At 40.9% G+C, this 17,892-nt stretch overlaps 2 protein-coding genes across 2 annotated transcripts; both read right to left on the bottom strand.

Moving 5' to 3' along the window:
- Positions 1 to 35: 35 nt before the first annotated feature.
- Positions 36 to 10,682, bottom strand: LOC103982266 (methyl-CpG-binding domain-containing protein 11). Its single transcript, XM_009399153.3, has 3 exons — positions 10,399 to 10,682; positions 1,088 to 1,238; positions 36 to 951 (listed from the first exon to the last, which is right to left on the bottom strand). Exons 1-3 carry the CDS (start codon positions 10,513 to 10,515, stop codon positions 323 to 325), a joined length of 897 nt encoding a protein of 298 aa, XP_009397428.2. The 5' UTR covers positions 10,516 to 10,682; the 3' UTR covers positions 36 to 322.
- A 1,264-nt stretch (positions 10,683 to 11,946) lies between these two features.
- Positions 11,947 to 16,776, bottom strand: LOC135634735 (uncharacterized). The gene is made up of 4 exons (XM_065145277.1): positions 16,143 to 16,776; positions 14,650 to 14,799; positions 13,640 to 14,284; positions 11,947 to 13,302 (listed from the first exon to the last, which is right to left on the bottom strand). The coding sequence occupies exons 1-4, from the start codon at positions 16,479 to 16,481 to the stop codon at positions 12,226 to 12,228; spliced, it is 2,211 nt and encodes a 736-aa protein (XP_065001349.1). The 5' UTR covers positions 16,482 to 16,776; the 3' UTR covers positions 11,947 to 12,225.
- Between the last annotated feature and the right edge of the window lie 1,116 nt (positions 16,777 to 17,892).

The following is a 17,892-nucleotide window of genomic DNA, read 5'->3' as shown; positions in this document are numbered from 1 at the left end:
TTATCTGCAAAGAGTAACAACCAAACAGTGAAGTCTTTGTGTTAACAGATTATACTGCATTCTAACATGTTGACAGCCTAAACCAACCAGTGTAACATACAGGATATGCAGTCATGACTAACAATACTTGAATTAGCGTAACTAACCATTTACTACTAGCTACAATTTCATACTAAAACCTCCACTAAACCATCCAAGTATTACATACAGGATGTTTTAGCATAACTAAATTCTTCAATTGAGTGTAACTACTACCCATTTATTACCACCTACAACTTAAATACTAAGACACATAATGAGACAACACGGATGAACATAAGTTTCAAGAGTTGATCGGAGAGGCACTGGGCAGATGCTCCCCGTCGCTGCATTTCGCCGAAGGAACATCCTTCGAGACTACAGCACTGGAGTCTTCCTTGTGGCTGATATTCCCTGATAAAACCTCTCTATCCTGCATTTCTTTCCCAGCTGATGCCTCTTCAGGATTGCTTGCGGAAGGTGATACCTTGGCTTTCGCTGGTTTGTCGTTTGCTTGGTTCTTCTCCATCTCAGGTCCTGCTTCTTCATCGTCGTTCTTCAAACTAGGCTCGGTTTTCTCTTGAGCATTTCCATTGGTTTTGACAGAATCTTGCTCACCGGTACCCTCATCTACAGCTTTCCCATCAGTATCGCTATTCACTGCAACCTCTACAGCAACACCCTCATTCTCGACCATGTTCACATCAACACCAGATTCTTTCATTTCCACATCGGTAGGTGCTTCTGCTTCCCCTGTGGTGACATCGTCCTTCATCCCAGAAGTTTCATCCAACCCATCGCCATCATCTTTCTTCTCCTTTGCCCCTTTCTTTGAGCTTGATTTCCTTTCTCGCTTTCTTGGCTTCTCATTTTCTGGGGTCTCTACTGCCTTGACTTTCTCTCGGATTCTCGCCGAACGCCTTGGGGTGTCACCTGAGTAAGAGTACTAGCCCGTTCAATGAAGCAAAACAAAATTTTATTCATGTACACAAAAAAAATCATTTAAATGCATGTTATGGAGCTATATATGTTCAATTGTAATTTGCAAATGGACAGAAAGGGAGAGTACCACTTCCCCAGTCAAATTCAGACGAAGAGGGGCCTCCAGGATGAGACTTCAAGTATTGCTGTAACCGTCTCTTATTTTTTATTTCCTCGCCGGTTGGTGTTACGAAGACAATTTCATTCCTTCTTGGAGTTCCATCCTCATTCAGCATGAACTGTCAGTGCAAAAAAATATAATTTACTGTGATAATGGAAGAGAAAATATGCAAGTGATCCAAATCCAGATGTGTTGTTATACCAGTACGAGAAGGAAAAAGTTATCCATTTTAGAATGGGCTTTTAATACTGCAGGATAAAAGAAAAAAAAAAATCCACAACAGCACATAATGTTGCAATCTCTTTGCAAGCAATCAGACTCTTACATTAGCAAATCTTTAATAAATTAGCATATCACTCATATAGACAAATCATCCAAACTTGTTACTACATCAGTCAAATAAAGGAAAAACATATTCACATTTTATTGTCTGATGGGTACCGAGAGTTAAAGAGAACATATCTTGCATGAAAATCTTGTACATAGATTTTTCATTTTTTTTTCGGCAAAGGGTAAGTGGCAAAGATGGGATTCGAGCCTAGGACCTTGCTATGCTGTCAAAGTCTTTACCAGCTAAGCTCGTTGACACCTTCAAACGTAGATAAGTTTACGTAGATGAACCTTTTGTGTATTCTTGAGCAATGGTAGAACTTCTTACTCCAAAGGGCCAGAAGAGTTAATTTTAATAAAACAACCAAATTGAGTGGCTTATAGACCAGCTGAAGAAGAGGAATTTATCATCTAATGTTAAGCCATAAAGCATTTGCATGCCTGATAGTAAAAAATAAAAATTTGCATTAAAAAGCTACTTTTTTTTTGTTTCACTAAAAAGTACCAACCCACTTTAAAATTTTGTCTAATTGCAATAAAAGTTAAGATCCACATCAATACCAAAACCTTCTAAGAATAGTTAGAACATTCTACTCTGACCACCCAGAAAGAACACACCGTAAATAAAAACTGTTCCCAGTCTAATAAAGAAAGCAGGAGGTAAAGGTAATGTTAGCCCCATGAAGGTGACAAGCTGGCTTGTATATACCTAGATCTTAATTCCGCTCAATGAACTCACCATACAAATGATGCATACATGTTCATATAATAACCTTTTCCCACTTTAATATAAAATGACACCATTATGTTCTCAGATAACGAAGAGAACTCCATAAAAGCTTCCATAATATGAAATCACAAGCCAGAGTTAAGTAAAAACCATTACGGCAACAGTATGATGAACTAAATGCTACCCACAATCTAAAGCACATTTTTCGATGAAACAGCACAGAATGCTTTTACAAGACATCTACCACAAAAAGGATTCACAAGGCATGGGCTTGCATAATACCAGCTTAAATGCCAAAATACCATTCTATTAGGTACAATTAGACGAAGCATTGATGGAATAGAAAGCGACAGGTATGTAAATTCGATGTCAAACAAGAAAAGCCAGTGCAACATGCTGAGGAAGACAATAAAAAATCATCAATTACTTGTCGAAATCCAATGGAGTAACTTGAGTCTCTGCAAAAAGCTATAAAAGAACGACAACCAAATGAAACTCTTTTCAGAGAAGAACTTAGATGTACAGATTATGATTGAAGAAAGAGAATCCAATTTTTGAACAAGAAAAATGAGTATTTGTAAAGCATAAACATCTAATTCCTTGTGAAGAGGTAGAACTTAAAAAGAAGTTCCTTTTTCCTAAGTTTGAAGAATTCCTGAATTAAAAAAAGACAGATATGCATACTTCCAACAATGACAAATAAAAAAAGAAGTATATTTAAGAATTCCATGAAGGAATAATTTGGTCATCTTAAGAGTTAAGAAATTGTCTAGTTAACCTCCTTGGACATGTGTAAAGAATGTTAGGAAAAGCTTATTGTAGCTATTACATCTTACAAATTTCATTAAAAAGTCTCGATCAACCCCCCAAGTAAAAAATTTTACAATTCAGTCAACGTTCTCTTACAGCATATATAGAGAATCCTGATACTGATTCTATGCAGTCTTTTAATACAAAGGTAATAATTATATTCTTCTTAAAACACACACACACACACAAAAAGATACTACAGCTTAAAGTAATTCAGCCTTTCAGTTGTGGTAACTGTGCAAACTAATTTGACAGCAGAGCCAACTACCAATCTTTTTGCAAACAACAGTAGACCATGAGAACTAGGTTCAAGTCTAAATGAAATGAGACAAATCACCAAAAAAGGTAACAAATTGAAACATTTAAAGAACAATTCTCTTAAGCATGCAAAAGTCAATAACTGGCAATCTGCAAAAGTTGTACTTCACATTTGGTAATCTGCAAAAGTTGGGATATCACCATGTTGGCAATTCATCAGCCAAGAAGTCTCAATAGGACCTATGAACAACTTTCCCCAGATTTCTGGAATCAAGGACCTTTGGTGACTCGAATTGTTAGAAAAATGAAGGAGATAGAAGTAGGGACATTGTTTGATCTAACAAACAATACAAATATTCTCTAGCTAAGAGAATATTTAGCTAACCCCCAAAAAGAAAGAAAATACAAACATGTATCTAGCTAAGAGTCCAGGATATTTTCAATACAAAAAAAGTAATTTGAAATTTAAAAAAAGTTCAAGGGATATAGCATCAATCTCTTTCTTCTCTTAAAAACTATTTTTTTGTGCACATGTATACGAAAAATAATAAAAAAATATTCTGTTTATAAGAATAATAAATCTAATGCATAGGTTATGCATGTAAACATATCAATTCTAAGTGATGTATAAAAAAGAAAATATATATATTATGTTCTGTGTATATAGGAGTAGGAAAGCAGAGAAAAGAGCATTCATTTAGAGAACATTGATGTCCATATTCTTTTAGGAGGATTTGTACAAAATCCATTTACTATGAGGGATGTACAGGAAAATAAATTTATATTTGAGGATCACAAGACGACAAATAAGGATTCATATAGATAAAAAAAACTCTTTTTGGATCGAAAGTTAAGCATATAAACATTCATATAAATAAAGAATTCTATGTAAATCCTTGTGATTTATATGAATAATTATATGCTTAACAACAAGAGATTGTATGTGAAGAGAGATAACAAATAAACCAATTAAGCAAATAGAAATCACAAAGATTTGCATTCAAAAGGTAAAAAAGTTGACCCACGATTAGTTCATTCAACACGGAAAGTTCTATATTATAGAATATTTGCATTGTCAGTCCTCATTGGTGTGACAATTAAAGTTTCACATAAAGATATTTTAAAAATAAAAAAGAGCCACATGCACAAATTTGAAGTATAGTACAATTGATCTATAAAGCAAGGAATGCCATCTCACGTTGACCGATCGTGTCGGTTGCTAGTCGAACCGATACATAGCATGTCAGTACCAATAGATACTCCTATTCTGAAAAATAGCTGAAACACATGGTACACTGTATCGAAAAAAAGGGCCAAAAATGATCCAAACCTTAAAAAAAAAATTCCTATTTTACGTTTTTTTTCCTAATTTCTTGGTATATAAATTATATTTAGATGAGCATAAAGTATATACATGCAATACATGAACAAAAAAAATTCTAGGTTATAAGGACGAAAAATTGAATGAGAATGAGAGTGAAAGAGGCAGGAGAGAGGAGAATTTAAAGGGTAAAATAGGGCCTAATGGTCAATTTGCTCGTTGCGACTTGGTTTGATATGAGAGGAGTACGGTTGAAATTCGATCGTTACCAAACCCATATTTTGTTTAAAAACCTATTCATTAAGCATCATTTATATGTCATTTTTTTAATATAATACACAACTCCAAAGAACTCAACAACGGCAAAAGATCCATGTTGCCAACCACTAAGAGTTGGAACTGTACATATAACTATAAAGCTAAAAAATGAATCTCAAACTATATGTAGCTCCAAAGCCAATAAACATATATGACAATATGAAATTTTGTACTGTACCAGTGTATCAAGCTTTGCTCGGTACGATACGGTATGTTGTACTGAGCGGTACGTCAAGGCATACCAGTGATTGAAAAAGGCGCTCGGGCGAGGCGAGGCGAGGCCCGAGCACCTCGCTAATCTCCAAGGCGGCATGCTTCAAACAGGCGCCGCCTGGGCGCTCGCCCGAGCCTAGGCGCTGGGCGCTTCGGGCGAGCGCCTGGGTAAACCAAGGCGACCGAACCAGGATTTTAGGTCTGGTTCGGTCCTGGTTCGGTTGGTTAGTTGGTTCAATCGAACCAACTAAACCGATATAACCCTTACCCAACCCTAACCCGCTGCCACTGCCACTCCCGATCTTGCTGCTCGTCACTGTCGCCGCTCGCCGCTGTCGCTGCTCGCAAACGCTGCCTCTGTCGCCGCTCGCCGCTGTCGCTGCTCGCAAACGCCGCCTCTGTCGTCGCACGCGCCTCCCGCTGCTCGTCGCTCCTACTCCCGCTGCCGCTACTCGCAAATGCTGCCTCTGTCGCCGCTCCCGCTGTCGCTGTCGTCGCTCGCGCCTCCCGCTGCTCGTCGCTCCCGCTCCCTTTCCCGCTGCTGCCGCTGCCTTTGCTCGCCGCTCGCCGCTACTTCCTTGTTTCTCAGTCAGCAGGCTCAGTATATAGTATACTGTTAATATTAAGTTTATTTGAAATGATTAATTTTCAATACTATTAATAGATTTTCTTAATTTAATAGCATATTTTTATTTAAAATTTTAAATAATTATATTTATTAATTATATTATATATTTTTATATTTTAGCGCCTCGCTTCGCTCGGGCGAGCGCCTCGGGCGTTTTTGGACCTTGGCGCCTTGCGCTTTTTAAATCACTGAGGCATACCGAGCGGTATGCCTATATATATATATATATATATATATATATATATATATATATATATATATATATATATATATATATATTAAAAAATATAAAAATATTAAAAAAAACGAATGCAGCCTCGGTGACGTCGCCTCCTCTTCTCCTCGTCGCCTCATTTGCAACGTTCGACGAAGAAGGCGACGAAGACGTCGAAGGTCACAAACGTCTCTGACCTTTGGTGAAGAACGCGACGAAGGTCGCAGGCGTCTCCGACCTTCAACGAAGAACGCGACGAAAAAGAAGACCACAGAGTCGCAGATGAGGTGATGAAGGAGACCGCCTCTTCCGCTACTCTAGCCACCGCCTCCCGTGATCCCCGCGCCTCTAGATCCTCCTCTTTACAACTCTCCTCGTTGTTACCTCCTAGATCGGGATTGTCGAGGGAGGGCGACACTAGATCGGGATCAAGAAAGGGCGTGGAAACAAGTTCGCGCCAAGGTTCTCCCGATTCTCCCTTTTCTTCGAGCGTCATCTCCTTCTTCCTTCTTCGACGGTTCTCCCTCAGCCTCGTCGCAGCCAGGCTGCTATATCGAGCGGACCGCCCGATAGCAGGTGGTTCGCGTACCGGTTCATAGGCGGATCGGTACCGGGCAGTATGATTCAAAATCGCAAACCTTGATATATGATATATTATTTTGTCTTAGAAATGATGACAAACTAATTCAAAGAATAAGAAAAAGAAAAGGTAAGTCAAAAAACAAAGCGAAACATATATGGGGTTGGTTATATAGATTTCCCACCATTGAGTGCCACTGAGATCAATATCATTGTTCTTAGTAAGAGCTACCATATTTATAAACAAGTCACACAGAAGTATTGCAAGGTAAGTACCAGTGAAAAGTTTGTTAAAAGATATGCATTATATGATTCATCCCATAGACATAACAAAGACATGCTATCACGAAACACCAAAAATAAGGCATCATATTTCAAAGTCTAGTATCAAAATGTGTAAGGCATCACTGAAATTATTTTCAAATGTCAAAGAAAACTTTGCCACTAGAAGCAAGACGCAAGAAACCCGAACAAGTAAAATCCCAAGGGAGAGGTTTCTATTTAGTAGAAGCTGTGCCCTTGAGCTTGCAACAAGTGAGCTTCCTTTTGGGGAAGGAGAGGTCACCATAGTATATTATATAGTTGCTGAAGGTTTGCGCTACTGGACTAATCTGTGATCTGCTTAAGCATTAATCTTCTTCTCTCAACTCAAGTGACCCAAAATTGTTTGTGATAGACCAATTGATCAATCAAGTCCTGCAATCAGGATTGAACTGATGGAAATACCGTGGACTTGCTGCTAGGCATTTTGGTGGTTTCAGAAGCTTCCTAATGAAGCCTTGGTTCCTCGAGTACCTTGCATCCAATTACACACAAAAATGACATCAAAGAAATTAGTGACTTCAAGCACCTTTAGGGCATTGTAACATGATAAGGTTGCTCCTCTGTAGCCTGGTGACTAGGGTCCAAATCACCAAAGCAGGACTCTCCTTGTAGGAGGAAGATGGGATACACTGATCCTCCCAAATGATGCATTGATGGAATTACCATTTCTGAAATTCATGTTGAAGACACTAATAAATCTTGAATCCTTCTCGAAATTCCATTGCATTTTAAACAAAGATCTAATTGTAAACTCTTATCACCTACTCTCCAAAGCAAACACTATAATCTAAACAACTTTAGCCTTGAATGACCATTAAATCTTTTCAAGTGAGAAAATAATATACACAAGGAAAAATATTTAACGAGTGCTTACAAATATAACGTCTTAGAAAGTTGTTTGCATACAACTATAACTTGCATCAAAAGCACCTCAGACATAAGAAAAAGATCCCCAGGGACAAGATATGCAGGGATAATTACATATTACTCCCTGTAGTTAGCTATGATTAGCATACCGATTCCTATACTTTAAAAAGTAGTATTGGGATCCCTACACTTGCGAAAGTGAAACATTTAACCCCAATTCTCTTCAAGTCATTAATTTTGTTGACAGAGGACACGAATGGAAAGAATAAAAAAGTAATTTTACTATCTTTTAAATTATTAATTTTATATAATTTCATATGAACTTCTCCTCCCCCTCCTTTTTCCAACCTGCTCACCCGCCGCACCTAGTTCTATATGTGAGAGCATGCTGATCCCTCGGTGTTGTATGTGATTCACTACCTAGGGCTAAAGCTGTGGCTGTGCTTCTGGGACTATGACTGCAACTGAAACTTGTAGAAGCTTTGGGGCTTCCCCAGTGATGCATCTCCAGCATCGTCGACTTCATCTTCGGTAACTCCGCCACCATCTTCCACAACTGCCTCATCTTCGTCCTCCCTCACTAGCTCAACCCCGAGCACAACGAGTCTAACATCGTCACCGTGCACGGCCAATTATACTCCGAGTGCATAATTCCTTCTGGCATGTCATTCCTTCTGGTTTTCTCCTTGCGGGTTGTGGTGTCTTCTTCTTCCACCCACTGACCGCACTTTGCTGCAAGTGATCATTGTGTGTTGGGAGCTGGTAGATGTGGAGATCCAACAAAGGAAGTGCATGGACTATGCACTAGTAGATAAGCTGATGGTGAAGGATCGGGGGCCTTGAGAAGGGCAGCAGAAGAACAGCACATGCACGTCCATCTTATTTGTTTAGTCGTTTTCTATAATGGTGTGAATGTACTTACCAAAAAAAATATATAATGGTGTGAATGAGTCAGTCTTTGTTACTGCCACTTAGGTTAGCACATGGCAAGCAACAATGGTGGAGCTCCCACTAGACCAGCTCCGTAGCATCTCAGAACATACCATGGAAACCTACAGTTCTATGGACTTTATTGTGCATATCATAGTGTATTAGAATAATATTCCAGCTCAAATCGCAACAGAAGACGACAAATGTTGTTCTATAGATCAAAGGGTATCCATTAATCACCCCCCGTATAAAGTTCTCCACGAAGTAGGCTCCTAAATGCTCCATGGCACTCTTGCGATCGCATTAGCTCCGGGACCAAAGCTTTCGAACTCTCCGTAGAACAGCATCTGCAGCGTGAAGTCACCAGTCCATGGCAACCAGCCCTCCGACCTCACGATCTCCGCCAAGTTGCAGTTGATGAACACCATCCTCAAGTACTCCTTCCATAGTTACCCGAGGTACGTGTGGTGGACCGCGGACTTCGAGAAGTAGAGCACGAGGTACTCGTCGCTCCCGTTGATGGTGCAGTGGTCGAACACGAAGCCGGTGGACTGATGTTGGACTCGTCGTGCTCGGGGCTGAGCTGGCGGGGGAGGATGAAGATGAGACAATCGTGGAAGTCGATGGCGGAGTTGCTGAAGATGAAGTCGACGGTGCCGAAGATACGGCCGGAGATGCATCGCTAGCGAAGCCCCAAAACTTTTGCAAGTTCCAGTTGCAGTCATAGTCTCGGAAGCATAGCCACAGCTTCAGCCCCATGTAGTGAATCATGTACAGCACCAGTGGATCAACATGCTCTCACGTACAGAACCAAATGCGATGGGCGAGCAGGTGCGACGAGAGAGCAGGTGTAGCGGGCGATCGTCTCCGACGAGCTAGCGAGTACAACGAGCGAGCAGGATCAATAGAGGGGTGGCGAGCGAGCATGTTCGAAAGAGAAGGGGAGGAAAAGTTTATATGAAATTAATAATTTAAAAGATAGTAAAATTATTTTTTTATCCTTCCTATTAGTGTCTTCGGTCGACGAAATTAATAACGTGAGGAGAATTGAGGTTAAATGTTTCACTTTCACAAGCATAGGGATCTCAGTGCTACTTTTTAAAGTATAGGGACTGGGATACTAATCATCGTTAACTACGGGGAGTAATATATAATTACCCCAGATATGCATGATAACCAACTATTTCAGAGCTACTGATTTATTCTTTTTAATAAAGAAAGGACTCTGTTGTAGTCAGGAACTCACCATCATCCACGTTCCTGGCAGTAACAGGAAGCCACAAGGTCTTATTTCTACAAGTAGAATTTTTGACACAGATTAGCTAAACATATCCATTCATACTTCGACCGCACTATCATCCAGACACAAACCACCACTTGGGAAACAACTGTGTTCCGAACCCTAGGCTTAGCTGAAACCAATACACTTAACCTATCAGAGCAAGCAAGAAAAGATCAAAATTATCAAAAAAGGAAGCAAAGGAAACCACTAAATTCACCATTCTCCAGACCAAGTGCCATTCCAAGACCGTGCCCCATTCCAAACCCTTACTTCTCCCGTTCTCCTCGACGCAACATCAGAAACCAACTAGAAAGCACTGAAACCCTAGATTGCAGACCAGAACTTATCGGCACAGAGTAACCAAAATCTACGTTCGCCGTCACAATCGAAAATAAAGGACAGGAAATTAGGGCACGAGGAAGCTTGTATGAACGAAGTAAGATGAGAACTAGGAGAAATTCTCCAGAATCGGACCTTCTTCTTCCATCCGGCTGGCGCGGGCAGCTCGACAGAGACGACCTCCGCCTCCTTCGATGGCGGCGAGCCCTTCTTCGCGCTCGCACCCCCGACCTCCTCCTCCTCCACCGCCATCGCTCGCCTTCGCTCTCGGTCTTCCTCGACTTCCCGCTCTCGGATGCGCCAACGAATTTGTCCGAAACCAAGTGACGAGAAAACAGAATAAATAACTACGCGGATAAAGAAAGGGCATAGATAGTTAACGGCAGACACACACTCTTCTCCTCTCTCCGAAACCAACCGGCGGAACTCAAAAGTGAATCCAGCGCTGGATTTGAGCATTCGCGTTCGCGTCCGGAACTATCGGCTCCGGATCTCCTGTGCGATCCCGTTCCCAGTTTGCCCACTAAACCACCACGTTGGTTAATATTACGTGAACCTCGGAATGGGCCCCGCTAGAAATGACGAATGGAGGATCGGGAAAGGCTTTTCTTACGGCGGATCCTAAGCACGGAGGGATCCGGTGACTTCACTATGATGAGACGAAACACGTGGCTTGATGTGATTGGCGGGATGTGAAAAAATTGACGTCGAGGGCCGTTGAGCAGCGCTAACGCCGGTAATTGGCGGCAGTCTTTTTGTCTGCAGTTCTGCCACGTGGCATCGATGGCTGCCATTAAATCCACCGCGGGAAAAAGGTCGTTCCACTTTCGTGGACTTAAGCCGCGATAGGCCGGCGGTGCACAGCGTGGCGCAAATCGAGGTCGTCGACAGGTGTGTGTGTGTGTCTCAATCGGAGTCGTGACTTAAGTCGGCGAGATCATTTCTGTCCTTTTGCACATCCATCCTCGCGAGTCTGCAAATAGCATATTTACCCTTGTATACTCTTATGTTAGTATCCTCATATATACATTCACACAGACTGGTCGTAATGATTTCTAAACTCAACATCATAGAGAAGAAATCAACAGCCAAGCCAAAGTAAAAAATATATACTGACAAGCACTGTGATGGTATAATGAGCTCAAAGAGTATAGTCTCAAACTCTCATCATCCAAAATGGTGGTGAAACACCAAACTCTCATTTCCTCTACCCAGCTTAGATTTCAAGCTCATGATTAAGAGTATGGCATTGACTAGAGTATGGCTAAATAAATGAATTATTATCAAGGGATGTGCCTAACTGGAAGAGGAAATGAAAAGAAATCAAATGATAAAATCCAAATATGACAGTCGAGAAAGATAACATAACCGTAATATCCTGATTATTTGTGATGGACTATATAAAAAAATAAGAATAAAAGCTTGAAGAGAAATATAATACCAGCAGTTGAATCAGCTATATCTTGAAGATAAATATTTGGAAGAAGGAAAAAAGAGAGAGAGACACGACACCATGAGAAAATTTGAAATCACAAAACACATTAGTACTCTTGCAAAACTCCATCGATAAAAGGATAAAAACTTCATCATATTTGTACTTTTGCAAAACTTCATCAATAAAAGAGAGACAGCATATGGGCTACCAAAATCAGGAACCTGCTCTCCCAAACCATCAGCAATCTATGGAAGCTGAAAGATAGTTGAATTATTACCATTCATTAGGTGCTTGTTGCTACAGTTGGCATATTGTCAGCCTAATTACATACAAGTCAAGCATCTCCACAGAATAGGGCTGGAAGCAGACACAACATAGTCCCCATAGTTAGTAGAGATTAGAGAAAAAAGAAACGGAGACGGGCTTTCTATTTGTCTTCACCCATCGAACTCAGATAAGCGGATTTACCTAATACTGAGACACGACAAGAACAGTGAAAAGGACAACCAGCCCTCATGTCATAAATTCTAGACAACCAGAACTGCAGGTACTGGTGCAATCGCTCCTGCCGGTTCGACTGGCCATGACAAGTCAGGAACAGCATCTGCTGCTGAGGATAGTGTAGCTAAACTGAGCTCATTGGACGATTCCGTGTAATGGAACTCAATCTGAAGGCGGTGATGCAAGGGAGTCGAAGACATCCGTCCTTTCTTGATATCATCTTGCAGTTCCCTGATTGGAATCGCTGCTAAGAAGCTCTTGATGTACTCCTTACATGACTCCTTCCCCCTGCACACAAGATCCCCCTCTACGGCAATGTTTCCCTTTTCCTGATGAAAGCTCTCGGCAACCCCATTTCCTGCTGCCGTGGCCTCACCGTCGACAGCCTTGCTCTCACTAGGAACCTTATGAATGGATGTGCTATCGTCAAACTTTAGGACGTACGCCTGCTGGCACCCCTCGTAGAGCCGCTCACCAAGTGTGTCTATTATATAGTAAGCATCATGTTCAACCTTGAGGACAAAGAAGTGGTCATTCCAACTTACAATATATAGCTGAGGCCTTCCATCACCTGGGTGCTCTGACCCAATCCGGCTGATCTCATCCCAGATGCTGTCAAAGGACATAGCTCCATGTAAGAAGTCAAGGCCACTGTTGCTGTCAGTGCCCTCAGGATGAAAGAATCCAACGAAAGATTTCCTTGGAACAACAGAAATTGGTCGAATCTTAGCTTGAATAACTGTCTCAAGGTCAAAGTGCTTGTCAGGGAAACGTTCTCGATATGCCTGGTTCTCACAAAGGTTTCTCCACTCAAGAGAGCCTTCTCGGATGAGGTCATCAAACTGGGATTTGACAGGCATCATGTCCTGGTACCTCTGAAACCAGTCAGCAATGACAGCAACAAGAGCCGTGCATGCACTCTCACCAGAGGCTCGCTCGCTCCGCTGATCAATGGATGCAAAGAAGACTTGAGTGACAAGCTTCATGTGCCCATCACGGTTCACTAGCTCCTTTGATTCCCAGTTGCCTACGACAAAGTAGTCATCTCCAAAATCAGACACTGATGATCGGTTCACAGCGCCATCATGGTCCCCTTTGTGCCCCTGCAAGCAAATCATGTAAACATCCTTAATTTCCCTTCCAAATAGGTTAGTCAGCAAACAATCAACATAACATTCAATGACCTTTCCCACACTCGGGAAATTCTAATAGTCAATTGTGATTGTGAGACAATTTGTGGACGGATCACTGAACCAGGAAAAGAAAGATCAACACTTAATGAAAGTAAATAGTATGGTAAGCATGAAAAGTTTATTCAAATAGAACTGGTAGAAAGATCAACCTATACTAGAATCAAAGAGAAGAATCAACAATTCGATCAATCAAGCTACAGATATTTATGGAAGATAAACTGGCAATATAAGTCAACGAGAAGCTTACGCCTGCAAAGAGAGATTCATCAGAGGAACTCAGCAGCCGTCGGTCATAGTCAATGTCATCGCCTCCCTCTTCATAGGCTTTCTTTAGCAATGGTTCTCCTTTGGGCTTAGGAGATTTAAAACTCAACTTTCTCTTTTTCCAAGGAAGGATACTCCTTTTTGACACAGAAAGTTCAGGAACAGATAAAACTGTATCCTCCATATGTGAACAACCTACATCTGATCTTCGATGATTGTAGTAGACCCAATCCTCGTAAACTCCATCTATCATCTCATAGCCAATATTGTTAACAGATGCTAATGTACCATAACTGAATGACTTCCTAACATTAGTATCCTCTTTGCTATCGTCTACCTCATCGAGATCATCATCAGGGGAGTCTGTATCAAATGGATAGATGTATTCTGCATCGTCACTCCTAGCAGAGCACTTCCCCTCGCTACGATCATCATCTTGACATGTCTTTTTAGACTTCCGAGTGGACACAAGCTCTGTCAAAATTTTCACCTTTCTCAATCCAGCTTTAAGTGCAGACAGCTCATCTTTCTCAGAAGGAAGAACATCTCCAGAGGGAGGTGACAATGGCCTCTGTACCATATCAGAAGAATCTTGGGAACTTCTCAATTCCAATATACTGAGAGCCAGCTGCAAAATGAACAGCATGTCACATTCTCAAACTTTATAGAAATTCTTCTAGTGAGGTTAAACGATAAACATAGAGAACACAAGAGAAAATGCAGGGGGAAAGGATAAGGGCAAGAGGAATTTAGGTGGGCATGGGCATGGGCATGGGAAGGAAGATGTGTCATGAAAGTGGAACTTGAATCAAATAACCAAATGCTCCATCATTTCCCAACATCTCTCAGCGAATAAAATAAAAGAAACAACCAGCACTGTTATTATCCGAGCTAAGTAGAAATAGTCTCAGACATAATGCACCACATGACAATCACCTAATATCGCATATCTTACATCATCAAGCTTCAAAATCTAAAATGTTTGTTACATACATGGAGTGAAGCATGAGAGTCAGTGGCACCAGGAAGTGACAAAGGAAGGTTGAGCTCAATCTCTTGTTCAGCAGTGGAAGTCAATTCAGCTATGTTCAATGAACCCATTCCAAGAACCGATTCCTTGTTCTTGGTACCATGGTGCAAGCCCTAGAACAGAAGGAAGTCATTTAAATTATCCAGATAAAATTCAACTGAACCTCCAACAAAAACAGACTTCCCAAAAAGAAAACTATCTCAAAGACACACAGTAGAAGAGAGAAACTACAGTAACATGTTGAAAAGTGACACATATGCCAACAAGTAAATAGCTGCACATCTCCCTTCCAAATTGGAAATAATGAAGCAGTGCACTGAAGGTAAGATAACTTATTACCTTTTAGGGGTTAATACGATGGAGTTATATCTGCTAGGTTATAAAGGTTTGAATTTAAAATTACAAATTCAATTATTAGCACTGCTCATCACCGATTTATTGCAGCACATCTTCATGCTTACCATCATAAAGTTAGGGATTATTTCCAATGATCTTCCTTTCATGATTACATGCTTGGCCAGACAAAAAAATCCTTCATCTTTACAAGAAAAAGTTCTTTATATTAAGAAAGCATATTCTCACCAAAAGCAATCTATAAACTCAATAAATTACAAGAAGCAATATGAATAGGATAAAAACCTAAATTATCATTCCAAAATGAACCCAAGAGCAAATAGGTAGTACAAGCTAGTGGTGGATATCGACACCAATTAGGCCAAACCATAGGTTAATCAAATAGAGGGAGTTGACTTTTTTTGACAACTGCAACCACCAATATCCAGCTGTAAGATACCAATAGATATCCAAAAAAAGATGAACTTTAAAAAACACAACTAATCAAAAAGATTCATCAGGCTTCTAAATAGCTAGTAAGAAATTAATACTTCTTAATTAGAAAAAGAAATATTTAAACCGAACAAGATAGTTTTTGAATGAAAATAATTAAAAAAAGTTTCCCCGTTCGAAGAAAAAAAGGAAATGCAAAAAAAAAAGAAAAGAAAAAAAACCAGTATTGGATATTCCAAAGATGTGCGGATGCGGCGAAGAGGATGGGTGAAACAAAGACACATATAACCGACCTCAATTCCCACATAAAAGAATAGGAATAGCTTCCAATATTTCAGCACAAGCAGGGAAGAAGCACAATAAACAAACTAAATATCCACTAAAATTCCTCAAATAAAATTCAAAGTGGTTTCTTGATCAGCACATGTGAAAACCCTAACAAAGTCTTGGAAACCGGCATTGATTTCAACAAGGATCGCCTAATAATCGTAACCCAGAAACAAGGAATCAGCGAGAAGGAAACCCACAACCCAAGTAAAGAAAACCTGAACAGCACCAATTTGTCGAGATTACCGTGCAAGAAAACAACAGTAGATGAAGGGAATCAGACAACAGAATGATGAGAAAAGAACAAGGGTATTAGCGCTGCAAGGAGCCGATTTGGACTCACATTGAACACGTTAAACGCGATCTCCCACGGATGGAACCCGCTGTCCTTGTGCGCGGTCAGGGTACAGACGGTCTCAAATTCCTCATTCCACTCTACCACACCCCCATCGCCAACCTCCTCCTCCCTCGTCCGGTTCCTCTTCACCGTCCTCCTCAGCGAGCTCAGCGCCACTTTCGGGCCCTTCCACCTCACCTCCACAGCCACGTTCCTCAGTTCCGCAACAGCCGCCGCCTCATCCCCAGCTCTCACCCCTTCAACCCTCCTCACCACCAGCCGCACCTGAAACTTCTTCGACGACAGCGGCGGCCATGGCCGCCACCGCATCATCCTCGCCGGCATCCCCGCCGCCGCCGACGCAACCGCCTAGGAGCCCAAACCCTGGAATCGCCAACCGGAGTCAAATCACAAGGTCGGAGCACTGAGGAACCCCGGGATCGCCGTAGGAACGCCAAATCTCCACCAAAATGACTCCAATATCGTCAAGAAAAACAGCGCCTTTCGATCGAATACGAGGAATGAATAGATTCATCAACAGAATATAGAAGAAAAGGAAGGGTTTTGTGGGCTATTGGAGTAGAGATCGAGGGAATAGGCGAGAAGAGAGAGAGAGAGAGAGAGAGGAAGAACAGCGAATATACGAAGGAAGGGATACGGAACATATAAATCGGGGGAGTTCTCCGAAGTGGCTGCCGGCGTTACGCTGTCGTTAGTATGCTTCTGTAGTTCCCAAAGAAGGTCGGATAACGGCACTTTGACTTAATGGTAACGGAATCATTAGCTCCCTCTGTCTAATTACCAAAACAACCTTCATCCAGAAAAAATGACATGGATTTGCGGAGGTTATTTTGGATGCTTATTTGAGTGTAAATAATTAGTATTATTTAATCAGGGTTGAAATAGGTTAACTCGTTAATTTTATTCATTTATTATTTTTTGGAAAATACAACCATGAAATGTCTTTTCAAACTGTTTTATATTCTTTGGTTTTTTCACAAAATAGAAAAAACATTACCCATTTTAAATAAATTTTTATTGCGCTTAATTAGATCAATTGTTCCTAATTGGATCTCTTTTGACATTGGTTCTACATTTTTATTAGGTACATAAGAGTTGAAATTATTTGATAAATTATATATCTAATAAAAATGATAATTATGAATGAAATATGGGTGAATTTTTGAAAAAAAAATAGATTTTTTTTATAATGTTTCAAATTTGAAAATTTTTTGCTGATTATGTGAAAGATTATTTTGACCTCATAATTTTTAAAAAATTTCGTCTCGTCCCAACCCTAGTCATGCATTCGTTCATCTTAAACGCTTAGCTCATCGATTCTCGTCGTAATTGATCATAGCTCTTGTGTGGAGGTGCAAGCAATTAGGGAAAAGGAGGGGGGGTAGTTGGTGGGGCTAACCCATACACTGAGACATATGCGAGAGGAGAGAGGAGGGGGTAATCAATGTTGCTAGCCCAAACACAAAGGCACAGGTGGGCGACGTGACTGCCAACTCACACGTGAAGGCACAAGCAAGGAGAGTGGGCGGGGACAGCTAGTGTTGTTTATCAATTCGGCATAAGCAACTAGAGAAGGGTATGCGATCAATATCATTTGCTAGCCCACAGAGTTACAAACAATTAAGTGAATTAAGAGAAACAGTTAACGAGGGCCACGGTCAACCACAATGAACGAGTGAGAGTCGATAGGCAAGATTGTCAAGCATGAAGGAGGCGAAGGAGGATGGCCAATGAG

This window comes from Musa acuminata, chromosome BXJ3-4, assembly GCF_036884655.1.
Source record: "Musa acuminata AAA Group cultivar baxijiao chromosome BXJ3-4, Cavendish_Baxijiao_AAA, whole genome shotgun sequence".
Taxonomy (NCBI): domain Eukaryota; kingdom Viridiplantae; phylum Streptophyta; class Magnoliopsida; order Zingiberales; family Musaceae; genus Musa; species Musa acuminata.
The sequence above is the reverse complement of the archived record's forward strand: the minus strand, read 5'-3'. Positions and strand labels throughout refer to the sequence as shown.

Bases quoted from the DNA above. Each gene is read 5' to 3' on its own strand.
- LOC103982266 (XM_009399153.3), bottom strand. From the start codon at position 10,515: ATGGCGGTGGAGGAGGAGGAGGTCGGGGGTGCGAGCGCGAAGAAGGGC. The intron at 1,239-10,398 runs GTCCGATTCTGG...TTGCACTGACAG, and splicing joins CAGCCGGATGGAAGAAGAAG to TTCATGCTGAATGAGGATGG. The intron at 952-1,087 runs GTACTCTCCCTT...ACTCTTACTCAG, and splicing joins TGAATTTGACTGGGGAAGTG to GTGACACCCCAAGGCGTTCG.
- LOC135634735 (XM_065145277.1), bottom strand. From the start codon at position 16,481: ATGCCGGCGAGGATGATGCGGTGGCGGCCATGGCCGCCGCTGTCGTCG. The intron at 14,800-16,142 runs GTGAGTCCAAAT...CTTCTGTTCTAG, and splicing joins TCGCGTTTAACGTGTTCAAT to GGCTTGCACCATGGTACCAA. The intron at 14,285-14,649 runs GTATGTAACAAA...TTCATTTTGCAG, and splicing joins ACTCTCATGCTTCACTCCAT to CTGGCTCTCAGTATATTGGA.